The sequence below is a fragment of the Strix uralensis genome, chromosome 14 (assembly GCF_047716275.1).
Source record: "Strix uralensis isolate ZFMK-TIS-50842 chromosome 14, bStrUra1, whole genome shotgun sequence".
In the NCBI taxonomy this organism is placed as follows: domain Eukaryota; kingdom Metazoa; phylum Chordata; class Aves; order Strigiformes; family Strigidae; genus Strix; species Strix uralensis.
Genome location: NC_133985.1, coordinates 7,215,404 through 7,228,382, shown reverse-complemented (window position 1 = coordinate 7,228,382; position 12,979 = coordinate 7,215,404). Strand labels below are relative to the sequence as shown.

The 12,979-nt window shown below is 50.1% G+C and overlaps 1 protein-coding gene across 4 annotated transcripts in view; it reads right to left on the bottom strand.

Moving 5' to 3' along the window:
- Window positions 1-6,845, bottom strand: part of LOC141949526 (rho GTPase-activating protein 7-like) — a 71,747-nt gene extending 64,902 nt beyond the window's left edge. For all 4 annotated transcript variants that reach the window (XM_074883224.1, XM_074883223.1, XM_074883227.1 and 1 more), the window contains exon 1: window positions 6,382-6,845. In XM_074883224.1, the coding sequence (XP_074739325.1) occupies window positions 6,382-6,388 (7 nt within the window). In that variant the 5' untranslated portion in view covers window positions 6,389-6,845. The remainder of the gene's footprint in view (window positions 1-6,381) is intronic.
- Between the last annotated feature and the right edge of the window lie 6,134 nt (window positions 6,846-12,979).

Genomic DNA, 12,979 nt, shown 5'->3' with positions numbered 1-12,979 from the left:
CTGAAACACCAGAGCTGAAACTGGACTTCGAGCTCCCAGCACCAAAGGGTGGCCCCTAACCAATAAACCCTTCTTCTCCAGAGGAGCAACCTGCTCTGCTCAAAGCACCTTTTGCTGTGATAGTTATTGTAGGTAGATGGGAATGATAGGGCAGCTCAAGTCTTGTTCTCCAAGGAGAAAGCAGCACAATAAGTATTTTGAGAGACTCCTAATATTAAGGCACTGTCACTAACTGTGACTAAATAAGATTTGTACATATTCTGGACTGGTGCCATGGGGGAAAAAAAAAAAGGCAATCATGGACAAAGCAAAATGATAATGTGTTATTGGTCAGAAAGATTCATGTGGCGAAAAGTAATATTAGTGAGTGGTTTGCAGCTATACCCCATCCATCTTGACTGTTGCAGAGAGAATACACTCCATGGGTATGTGCAGCATGATGTCTGACATTCAGGTCACAAGATGTAATTTAAATTTCTCCAAGTTCATCTACTTTGTTTAATGTCCTATCAGTTTGGAAGCTGTTCAAGGAAAATTCCTGCTATTTCTCCTTCCAGCTGCTTTAAACAACTCTCTAGCTTCTGTAATTAGTAGCCTAATCAGTTAAAGCATTGAACATACAGAGCCCTCCACTATGCTGGTCTGATGAGACACACTGGGTCCACAGCCTCAGTGGTGACTGCAAGAGCGAATCTGCTATGGATTGAAGGGCATTGACGTTCAAAATTAGTTTCTAGATAACTTTTGAAAACAACAGGCTTTTTAGGAATGTTTTCATTAAATTATGGACCCTTTTGAAAAACCCTTGCACACTATGAGAGCATCTTCATGTGCTGACATAAAAGGTAAAGCCAGCATGTGAACAGCCCTGATTTCTGGACATGGGGAGAAGAAAAGAATTGGATATATACATACACTTCAAAAAAAGTGTGATTTATAAAGTAAAATATTGCTTTGCCTTTTCCCTCTTCGGCAGTGGTGTCTAACAGGGAATTGCTCACCATGGCCAGCCTGGGAGTGGGCTTTCGGTCTTTCAAGGTCAGTTGTAGGGCACCTCCTCTGGCATGAAAGTGTGTGAGCTGGGGTAGGTGTGCAGCTGCTGTTCAGAAGTATAATTCTACTACTCATATGCACATACCACCCTACGTAGTTCCCCACAGACTCTGGGGCATCTAGACCAGTAAGCACTCCAGTGTGTGTGAAGGTCCCCAGATCTGTCCTGACGGGAGAAGACTGAGGGCACAGGCACACTGAGATCCCGGGGGCACAGGGAGCATCTCCCTTCCCCACACATGCATGCACAAGTCCTGCCTCCCCTCGCAGTGAGCATGCATCTGCCCAACATCCCTGTACACAAGGAGGGAGCAGGGAGGGAGCAGTGTCCTGTCCAGGGAGCTGCTCTCCAGGTTGAAGACCAGTGTTCAGAGCACGAGATCCCCACTCAGGCTGAGCAGATCCCAGTCTCAAGATCAGTGATGCTACTGAATGTGAGGAAAGAATGCCACTGTCCATCCCCGGTAACACCTGGAGGTGTCATCTGTTCAGTCTGACACTGTCAAAAACATGCTCATTTTTGATGGCGAATGAATGCAGCAGAGTGATGTCATCATTACGTCAATAGCTACACTTCACCAAAGAACCACCTGGGTACGGGTGGTGGCATGGCCTCGCCAGTCTGGGTCTGTACATAAACCCCTTCCACCAGGAGGGTTAAATGCTGTCATTCATTTACTTATTCAGCAAATGCATCACACTCTAATCTACTTCCAGTCTTTTAAAAATATACTCATTTTTATATAAAACTGTAACAAGTTTGTAAGATGACTTGCCTATCTCACCAGCAGCCTGCCCAAACCTGACTACATACATATTCTACCACTGCTCAGCGCAATGTTCAGTGAAAAAAGCACACGAAATTAACGTTCCCTGTGCTGCTGCACTGATTAAAGATTCAGCTCAGATGAGAGAGGAAGCACAGGGTCCAGCGCAGCTTCCTGTGCGCCTATAAATAGCTGTTTGATATGGTTTAGGCAGAGGTCAGTACCAGGCAGCTGCACAAGCTCCGGCCTCCATTTGCCTCGTGCTGGCGGGAACGGGACTGATGGCAAAATGTGTCCCACTTACAGCAAGAGCTTTTGAAACACATATAGTGTACTCCTGCTAAATTGACGGAAGCTAACGAGAATTTGCTGTTGGGGGGAAGGGCCCCTGGAACCTGCCAGGGGAGGGGTCCCATCAGGGTCACCCCCGCAGGCTGGCAGCAGGTGAACCTCTTTATTTGCCTGCTGGTCTCTCTGACTTTGCTGAATGACATATGAAATCCAAGAATGTTTCCAAAACACTCTAAAAGGAAAGAACAGACATAAAGATGCTATTTATTTGCTTCAGTGCAACAGAGGGGCTGTAAGGAACAGCTTCACCCCCACTCTGGGTGGGTTGGGTGGGGGTCCCCAGCGCCAGTGGCACTCCTGGTCCCCCGCTGCAAACTCAAGCACGCTGTGACATCTAGTGGCAAGTTACCCGGAGAGCCCAGAGAAAGCTGTGTTTGACAGGTCTTTCCACAGTCCCTGGACAGGCAGCCACAGACATGTCTGCTTTATTACACACTCTTCAGATGCATCTTTATGCATAATCATATATTTATGTGTAACAGCAAGCATGACAGCTATTTCTGCTTAGGCCAAGATGTGCTGGTGAAAGCGACAGTATATCCACCTCAGCAGACAGCTCTCATCTTCCTGCACTAGGTGGGAAAGGTCCCATCCTTCTCCCATCCCACGCAGCCATCAAGCGAACTGCCCTGCCAGCATCACCTCCAGAGCCACAGCTGCAGCTGCACAGTGGCACAGGAGCTAGATGGGGTTGGATACAAGCTTGGCCACTCGTTATTTGACATGGCATCCAACCCGTGTCCCCCAGCAGCAACCCATGCTGGTGTTTGACCAGCTCAGGTGGCCCTGCCAACATTTCCCAGAAGTCAAAGGCACTAACAGCCTGCGTGGAGCTGGAGAGGCAGCAGCCATGGCACCATGTAACCTTACTGCACATTCACCTCTACCTCCTTCCCATCTTTTGGCAAGGTTTATATAATACTTCATCCTTTTTTTCAGACTCTATTTGATTTCATGCACCATCATCAGTGACATATTCCATATTAGCTTAAATAATGATACAGAAATTAAATCAATAGGATTTGCCTAACAAATGGAAAGGCCCCATCATGCAAGGCTGGGTAGCATGAGTCAAGGACATCACCTGATTAACGTGCTACTTTGTGAAAGAAGGGAGGAAGAATTACCAAATACAAGGAGTAAAACTGAGAAAAAAGGTCAAATTTCAAAAGGATCCTCATTCTTGTGTGAGACTTCAGAGCTGGGAAGGAAAGCAGGAAGCTGTTGTGCAGCACACGAGCACTGGCCTATTCACATAACCACCCTCTGTGCACTCACCACAAACCTCTATCCCCCACACACGCCCTGCTCCTGCCCCGTTTCTGGAAGACAATGGAAACAGCAGCAAGGTCTGCAGTACCACAGCCCCGGAAGGCTGAAACCAGGGTGGCCAGCACCAATCCTACTGCAGATGCTTAAGGTCACTGAACCAAGCTGAGACCCACAAGTGGTCCCCAGGCTCCAGCAGCCTGAAGATGTCAGGCACTACAGTAAAAAACCCACCGAGCTCTCAGCAGGGCCTATCCTTTGTCTTTTGCCTTTCATAAAGCCTTGTTTTAATGCATAAAACAGCTACTTACTGGATATTATTTACTCAGCAGAGAAGCCAAGTTCCCTTCTCACTTAAGCATGCCTTCCAACAACTCCAGGTCCTGCCTTTTCCAGGAGCATCACGGGAAATGGGAAGAGTCAGAGGAGGGATGGGTACATCGAGCAGCGTGTACGCTCAGCGCCTGTTGCACAGGTCTTGCCAGACCACAAGGGGCAAGTTTTTGGCAGGTCTCAGCTAATGCTACCCCTGGAAGTGTTGCTAAATGGTGGGCTTCAGAAGCTGGAATGGCAAATGTATACAAAAAAGAACTGAAATCCACATGAAAACACTCCCGCAACCACCTGCCTGACTCTTAACAGCTCTCCCATGACAGGACAAGTGCTGGGACAGGGGGGTACCCCCGCTCATGGCCGTAGCTGTGATTGCTTGGTGGGCCTTTGCAGCATCCCGCAAGGTTTCCCCACTGCCTCACAGCCCGTACGGGTACTGCCAGGACCTGGGCCGCCCTACTGCCCGCCTCAGGCTTGTGCTTCATGCCGGACACTTCTACTGTCTTTACAAGCAGCTTTCACCAGTGAATGCAACACAGAGGAGAGCAGATGCTGGCTTCTCCCTGCCCAGTGCCCCCCATAGTGCAGCAGCCGTGGGGCAAGGTGGGTCCTTCCCTGTCGCTGGGCATGGCATGGCCAGCGGTTCGGCCCCTCCTGCCAGCATCCCTCTGGGTCACTTCCCACAACGTTCGTCGTATCAGCACTCAAAAGCGTAATGTTCTTATGGTGACTGTCTGACAACATAACCCATTCTCCTCTTACGACTTTTAGCTTATGTCAACAATTTATTCATTTCCAAAAGACAAGTAATTTTCTAACTTAAAAAATATACCTTTGTCACTGCCTTCAAGACCTGCGTGTACCAATGGATGGATGCTCAGCCCTGGCCTCAAATACAGCAAACTAATTGTGTTTCTTCTCAGCTCTCGTGCTTGGCACATTGCCAGGGTGACGCAAAGCAATGAGAAATAAATTGACTCAAAACTTAGCTGGAGAGCATCAGCAAACAGAGGGTTGAAAACTCAGCTTGATTTATTGTATAGAGAGCCAAAGGGCAAGAAATGCAGTGTTATTCCCAACTGTGGTCCTGGCAAACAGTCCTCAAAGCCCATGCGAGAGCAGAGCTGCCGGCGAGGCTGGGCAGCCATGGCCCCAGTGGCCGACTGTCAGGGGAGCGTTGCTGGGAAAGGACGACATGACACTAATTCATTTTCTGAAAACATTCACTGTAACACTTCCACCTCCTGCCCAGAGAATACAGAATGTTTTACACAGAGTGATAAAATAAAAGCCACCATTTGACATGTAGACACTTAATATCCTCCTACAGATCTGTCAATTACTGTAGGATTTTTCCAGCATTACAAAGCAAGCCTTTGGCAAAGGCGGGAGCTGAAGTTGGCCCAGTTGACTGCCGGAGGAATGCCAGGATTGCCCCAGTACAGGGGCACCAGCTCCCAGAGGCTGGGGATGCTGCTGAGAGGTGTCAGCCCTGCCAAGGGTACCCGGGCACAGCCAGAGTGAGGCGGGAGAGCAACCAAGGGGTCAAGCCAGCTGAGGCAGCAAACACATGCTTGACCTGTACCCAAACACCTCCTCCCACTCTGGGGAGGACCTGGGAGGGCGGCTGAGCACCAGAGCCCAGCATGGCCCCTGCTGCCCCTCTCCAGCCCCTGCTCATGCCGGGTGCCAGGACAGCCACCCTGCTGCTGCAGGCTTAGGGACCCCAGAGGTGCTCCTCTTGGCTTCTTTCCTCCTGGTGAACAGATCGCTTTTGCCATTACTTTTCAGGAAGAGGCATTGGTGTTCAGGGCGTCTTCTCCTCTGATGCTGGCATTTTCCCAAGGGCCAAAATTCATCTCCCCACCACAATGTGCTGCTGCTGCTGCTTTCCTGTCCCCCGTGCTGCCCACCACCCTGCAGGAAAGCCTCCCCCTGCCCTGCCTGTACATGCAGGAGCAGGGACGAGCCTTTGGTGGCAAGTGCTAAGGGTCCTGGGGGTCCCTGTGAGGAGCCTCCAGTGCCCTCCTCTGCTGCCCTGTCTGCCCAGGCTGACACGCAGAATTTTTTATCTAACAAACGAAAACCTCCATTTCTTGGCCAGCACGTAGAATTTCATGACTAATCACCGGTGAGAGGTATAGCAAAATAAACCACACCCATGTGCCTACATTCATGCACACTCCCCCGAAAGGGGTCTCTAGTCCTCCTAGGGGCTCTCAGTCGCTGCAGGGCATGGGGAGCCGTGGCCATGGCCGTGGCCGTGTCGGGGCAGCCGCTGCCCCCCGTTTGCCGCGGCGCAGGTAGCTGCTACCCTCTAGAGGAGAAACCTCTGCCGAGCGCAAAACCCACCCGCGTCCCCTCTGAGACCAGGCTTCGCATTATGTGCCCTCTGTGTGACTCGCGGGCGCTGAGGCATTAGATTGCTAAATTTCTAGTAACTACAGGGTTTTTTCTAAACCCCAGACAACATCTATCCCAGATAGAAGCAGCACATCCCAGGAGGAAACAGTCAGACACACACACCGAAACAGCTCACACCCCATTTTTCTGGCAATAAATAACAAGAAATAGAATAATCAAGGAAAGAAAATAAACCTCCTCCTACCTTCCATGGGGAGAGTGAACTGCAACGTATCACTGTCCTGTGCAGAAGTTATTCCTGTGTCCCTGCAAGTGAGCAAGTCCTGCCCAGGGCAACTGAACTCCAACCCCGTCTGCTCGGCTTTAAGCAGGACCGCCAAGATCCCACCCAGGACGGGGTGGAGAATCCTCCCTGGGAAAGAGCAGCTCGGTCACAGCTCCCTCCAGCCGTTCTTCACAGCCCGGCGGGGCTCTGACATGCCGTTTCCTTTCTCTTTCCCTCGGTACCAGCAGCAGCCCCTTCGGCTGCCGGCTCACATCGGCATCTACAGCCCAGTTTGCAACGGGGATTGAGTTTGACAGTGCCAAAGGTGGGTGGCACGGGCCCCAGCAAGAAATACTGTCAGGACATAAATGCAGGATACATACAGTTTAAATCAGCTGCAGGACAGAGACGAATGAAACACGCAGAGGTACTCGAAGCACTAGAGTTACGACAGTGAGAAATCCTCGATAAACTGGAGCGTGGCCCAGCCGAATGAACTCAGGGCGAAGCACACTGCCGAGTGCTATAATGCGGACACCACCCCTGACACTCTGCTCTAGTTTTGCCAGAGACAATGGGAAAAGCATGCTAAATCTAGTGCTTTTACACTGAAACTCTTTTACACAGCAAAGATTATTTTCTTTAAAACAATCTCTCTGTTGAATTTATTCTGGCTGGAGACGAGGCATCTGATCACGGTTTGAATTTATGTCACGCTGACCAGGGCAGCAGGCTCACAGCGAGATGGGCTGCACAAAGGCAAACGCAAGCAGGTGGGAGGGAGGGCAGCACCCACCTTCATGCCACCCCACCTGAGCACTGGGAGGTTTGGGGCCCCTTGGGTTTTCAGGTGGGTAGACACTAGAGGATGCTAGTAGCGTATTTGGGTTTTAATGTGTTTATCGCCTACCATGTGCATTTATTTAGTTTTGGACCTATTCCCTCTTCGTTTGAGACTGCAGCACCATGCAGTGCCCACAGAGAGAGAGCAGCCGATCCCTAGCTCCCACCACCACAGCTCACGTACGGGAAATTTAAATTTACAAGTACAGTGGAGAGATGGAGAAACTGGGTAGTGTACAACAGCAGAGATCACTGCCGTTATTGCTAGGAGACCAGAGCTGATCCCTGGTCTCCACTTTCAGCTGCTCACAGCACACAACAGACACCTGACAGGGCACCAGCGCTCATTACTGATTAACTCTGTGCCACACAGTCTCACACCAGGTAACAAGGTTAAACACTAATGAAGGAAAATCCAAAAATGTTCCAGGTCCTTGTGGCTGCCAGACACATATAGGAAACTGAAATAACTCTTGATGAGATTTCTAGTTGGAACACGCTTCTGCATCATTTATAGAGGGAGACATCCAGACTCAGGTCCTGGTTACTCTGACTGGGATGTGGTTAGGATAGCCACATACTTTAACGAGGTACACTGGTGTGATGAGAACAGAAATTAGCTTTTAATTACTTCTGAAATAGGAAGTCTGACTTTTCTGACTCCAGAAATCAGAGGAAATGGAGACACAAGTCTCACTTCAGGAAAGGAGCCAGTGTTACCCCTGGTTGATTGGGGGTGGCACTGCCTGGAGAAGGCAACGTTCTGCAGGACACTGGTACCTGCACCACTGAACCCAGCACAGGCAGGGGTACAGAGAAGAGAATAATTACACTTCAGAAGAGGAGCAGAACCAAAGCCAAGCTTTCTCCCACCATCCCAGGCTGCTCCCTACCGCCACACTGGGCTTCTCCCACAGCTCTGGGGCTTTCCAAGTCGCATCTCCTCTATTCTCGCACAATTAGCACTAAGCCAAGGAGACCTGGCACCGCTGACTCTCCAGGACTGGGGCGGCAGAATACCAGCGCTGTGTCTGACACATTGGGTCTCTTCTAGCCAGCCCCGATTTCTGCTGAGCCGGAGGGGACTGTCCCGTGGCTCCGCGCCTACGTGTGACGCCTGCGCCTGCTCCCCGGAGGCGGCCTGACCCCAGCTTCCTTCCCAGCCTCTCTGAACTCCCGGGCCCTCGGAGGAACAGCACCACGATATTTTTAGCCTGTTTACAAAGACAGAGCAGTACATTTCTGTGCGGCTTGCAGTGAACGAACATGAGTTGTGTAGTCAGTGGATCCATTTTGCCCTTCCTTTAATAAACTTTTCTTCTTCTGAGGCTCCTCTAAGTGCAAATGTTTCAGCTTCCCCCCCACCAGTGACCCAGGTCTGCAGGAGCAGCAGTGCAGGAGCACCACCAGCTCCTGCTGCTCCCCCCTGCTGCTGCTGAGACCGCAAGGCCAGAATGAACTCAGGGATCCAGTAGCTGGATCTCCTACGTGATCTCCAGTGAGAGCATTATCCACCTTACTGATTTATTTCTTGAAATGAGATGCTTGGGCTAAGCAATGGCAACAGTTGTCAGAAAAGTAACCAACCTTCTTCATCTCCTCCTTGAAGTCACCTGGAGTTTGTGCACACAAGTCATGTTAGTGTTTTGACCATCCTGTCATATGCAGAGCAGGTATCATCTTCCTTTTTTTTTTTGCACACCTTTTCAGGGTCACTGATGTCCATATCCTTACATCTTAAATACTTTTTAATTGGAGCAGTATTGTTGTATGTGTTGTTTGCATACAGGTGTGCTTCTGTAGGCTTGGAGTCCCCGCACCTCTGCCTCTGGCCAGTGGGTAGAGGACACCAGGTAGGTGCCTCCTGGTCTGGTTGAGTGCACTAAAGCTCACTCACACCAATGAATGCTATTTGCTCTTCTCCCAACACTTAAAAGTGGTAAGTTTTTGTTCCTGTTAGCAGGTTTTGGTGTTGACAGCATTATAGTTCCTTCATCAAATGCCACTTCAGCCCCGTGTAACATCTGCCCGTGTTTGCAAGGGACTGGGATTGTGCATGGCAGAGCTCTGGCTGAGGTTCATCACACCTCCCTACTGCCTCTGGCCTGAGACCCTATGAACCTCTCCTCAAAGGTAATGACGTGTGTCTCCAGGCTTCCAGCCAGGCACACACCAGACCAGCTCCGCTCTGCAGCTGGGAGACTCAGCCCCAGTTAGACATCGCTCACCCTTCTTCACAGAAGAAGGTGGTCAAGCAGAGAAGCAGTTCATACTGGAGCTCTTGCATCTGGTTCAGGGTAGTAAATACTACCCACAGCTCTGTCCCTTATATTCAGGCAAAACATGTCCATGCTGCTTTCTCACAGCCCAGCATAACTCACATGCAACTGTCTGTTCTGGAAGGTTGCCTGGGTCAAAATGAGTCAACACAAGATGTTTCATCTCAAAGTAGGGCTGGTCAGAGCTGTGTGCTCAGACACAAGCCCAGCAGAGGCCGGGCTATGGGCAGCCAATACATACAGGAGGGGAAAGGATGTCTCGGAAGAAGGCTTGAGCCAACACAAGTCTCTGGCAGTGACTGCAAACGTAGAAAGGGGAGAAATCTCAACCCATATAGAGCCAAATCACCCTAGATTCCCTAAAAAATATGTTCAGATGGCCTGGCCCTAATGCTCTTGCGGGGAGAGCTGGGCAGGTCAGAAGTGCTTGGTGCTGTGCTGAGATGAGCAGGAACAACATGGGCTCAGCCTGGGGGGAGCATCTCTCCCCACTTGCTCAGCTGCCCACAGCAAAGCTCTGCACTGCTCAGTGAGAGCCCCAGCAGCAGCTTCTGGGAGAGGAGGCAGTGACCTGGCTGAGCGGAGGGACAGCCTTGTCCCGTTCCCAGGTATGGCTGGCTGCCTCCTGCAGCACCCTGAGCATCTCCAGCCCAGACCAGGTCTCACCTCCCTGCCACTCCCACCAGCCACGTTCAGGGCTCCACATTAGGGCTCTGCAGCATGCCCTGCTGTCTGCAGAGCCGCTGGCTCAGCAAAACCCGGTGTTCCTGCCCCCTCTGTTTTGTACAGACAAGGCAAGAGAAGAAAGTACCAGGTCACAACGTAAATATAAAGCCTGTGGTGACTTCCCTTGAAGACAAAGCAACCCCTGGCGATGCACAGAGTCTGTCACACCCCAGGCGAGGATGTTGTGCATTCAGCACTGCAGGTGCTCTGCGCAGAGGCAGTGCAGGCAGGGGGATAAGTGTCTCTGCCTGGCCCGGCTGGCTGCGTCAGCCCAGGGATGGGGATGGGCCTGGTGCCGCTGGAGGAAAGGGAGGCAGCCCCCCACAACTGGAGGGAGCCCTCCCCTCCAGCCAGCGCTGCCTCCCCGCCACCAACCAGCATCCCAGTGGAGGGCAGGGATGTAGCACAGGCTACGGCATGCTTCATTTTTTTAGGATTACATATGACTTTGCTGGTCTTTGAGCAGAAGGGAAAGGACCGCTGTCTCCCTGGGTGCTTCTGACAACACTGCAAAATAATTGCTGAGGCAACTGGCATTGTGGAAAAAGCCGGCAACAGACCAGGGGAGGAGAGACACAGGGTGCACTGTCACAGAGGCTCTCAAATAAACAACCAACCACCAAAAATTAAAAATTTGTTATTAACTAGCTCTCTGTAAATTACAGGTTCAAATGCCTGTGAGAGGAGAACAGAACAACTTCCTAGGGTTCAACAGCAACCCAAAACGCACAACAAAGAACTCTATAGGGCTTAACTGCAACCCAAAAGGCATAACAAAGCACAACTGCTCAGGGCAGCTTCCCGACCTGAGGCCCTCCAGGAGTTTCCTTGGGCAGCGACCTGACCCCAGGGGAGAGTCCTCGACCACAGCTGCTGCTCTAGAGAACAAACTCAAAATGGCTCCCCCAGGGGACTCCATTTATACCCAGGCCGAGTCTGACCTGTGCTCAATAGCAGCTCCCACTGGCCAAAGGCCCCAACTACCGCCAGGCCCTGAGAACAAAGGCAGCCAGGAGCTGCCACACCTCAGCAGTCAAGAAGCTGCTGTCATGGGGCGGGTGCACCTGCCCCAACGTGGCTTTCCAGTGTGGTGGGCAGGTGTCTCAGTCCCTCTGCTCAGGGGGAAATGCCTGGGAGACCCCTGGCACAAAGCACAGAAGGGGAGGAAAGGAGAGAAGACAGGGAAACCATCCAGAGAAGACAGCCCCAAACAGGCTGCTAAATCTTTACTTCCCAGCCCTTCACACTATGCAGTGGTTGGACTGGCACAAAGTGATTTGTCTCAAAAGGCTCTGGCTTGTTTCCCCCTCAAAAGCTCTCAGTGTGCTTTAAATTATGTCCCGAAATAGAAACAAATGGTTGAAAGCGTGGCTCACTGCAGGAGTTTCTTCCCTTCCAAGTGCAGCCCAGACCTCAAGGTGCAACAGAGAGATGCCAGGACCAGATGCGGCTCTGAAGGAGGCATCACGCAGTGCACAGAGCTGCATTCAGTGCAGCGCTCGGCATCCTGCTGGGCTCTCGCCCGGGCTGAAGGATCCCCATGGCCACTCTAACACCCTGCACCCGCCAAGCCCGCAGGTGCTGGGGATGCAGATGCTGGGAAGGGCTTGCACAGCTCCCCATCCAGGGAGCCAGCTAAGACCTGGTCTGATACCCTTCTTGGGGCTTTATTTTCTTCTCTGCGTTGACTCAGAAATACAAGAGCACTGAAGAGTTCCCTAATTTCTTCTTTGGAAAGCCTTATCACAACATTGTTTTTAGAAGAGAACAGATGCAATAATACTAGGCAGAAGAAAATGTATCTTTCGCTCTACTGATTATAGTTGCTTTCTTGGTGTTAGCTTTGCTTTTAACACCATTAAGTAGAAAAACTAATAATATCTCGGGCATGATTGAACTCAGTCACAATAACTTATAATGCCTTTGTTATTGTACAGAAAACAATACAATTAGACTTTGAAGAATTACTTTGACAATGCAAGGAGTTTGTCATGCCTAATTTTCCCACATCTTTCTGTAATGCAAGTCTATCAAACACGCTACATTAATTTTTCTCCTCTGACAAATAACAGATCATATTTAATATCTACAAAAACCTCAGCTCTAACTCATATCACCAACAATGGCACATGTACCAACACAGACTTTGGGACAAAAGCCCATGCTTTTGGGGCACATGAAATGGCAGGAGGGAATAGCTTCGGCCAAAGAAAGTGCCCAAACTGCTGTTGTAAAAGGCTCAATAGAATTAAAATACCTTAAAGAGCAGAGGTCCAGATTGCCAAAAGCCCATTAGCTTGCATTTGGAATAAGAGATGATCTCTATGGGTTTTTAAGATATCTATAGCTTGCGATTTGAAGTACCACCTAAACTGTGTCATCCTGGGAAGGAACAGGCTGAGTTCAATCAGAAGTAAGCATTTTTTCATAGGAAACTATTGAAAGTTGCTATTTGTTGAAGTGTTATTTTCTAAAGTAAAAAATATTTTTATATGCCATTTCTCTCAAAGTCTGTGCATGCATATGCATATATATTTTCCAATTAATATCAGGACTACTGGATTGATATTAATTGGACTTACAACTTTTTTTCTGAGAAACGCAGAATTGCAATAAACTGTGGTCCTGAAGTCTGATCTTTGAGATATGCTCCTGCACCAGAAGTGGGAGTTTGTGCCCTTCCAGCACCCGAGGACAGAGGGATAACACAAGCCTTCCTGAGACACAGC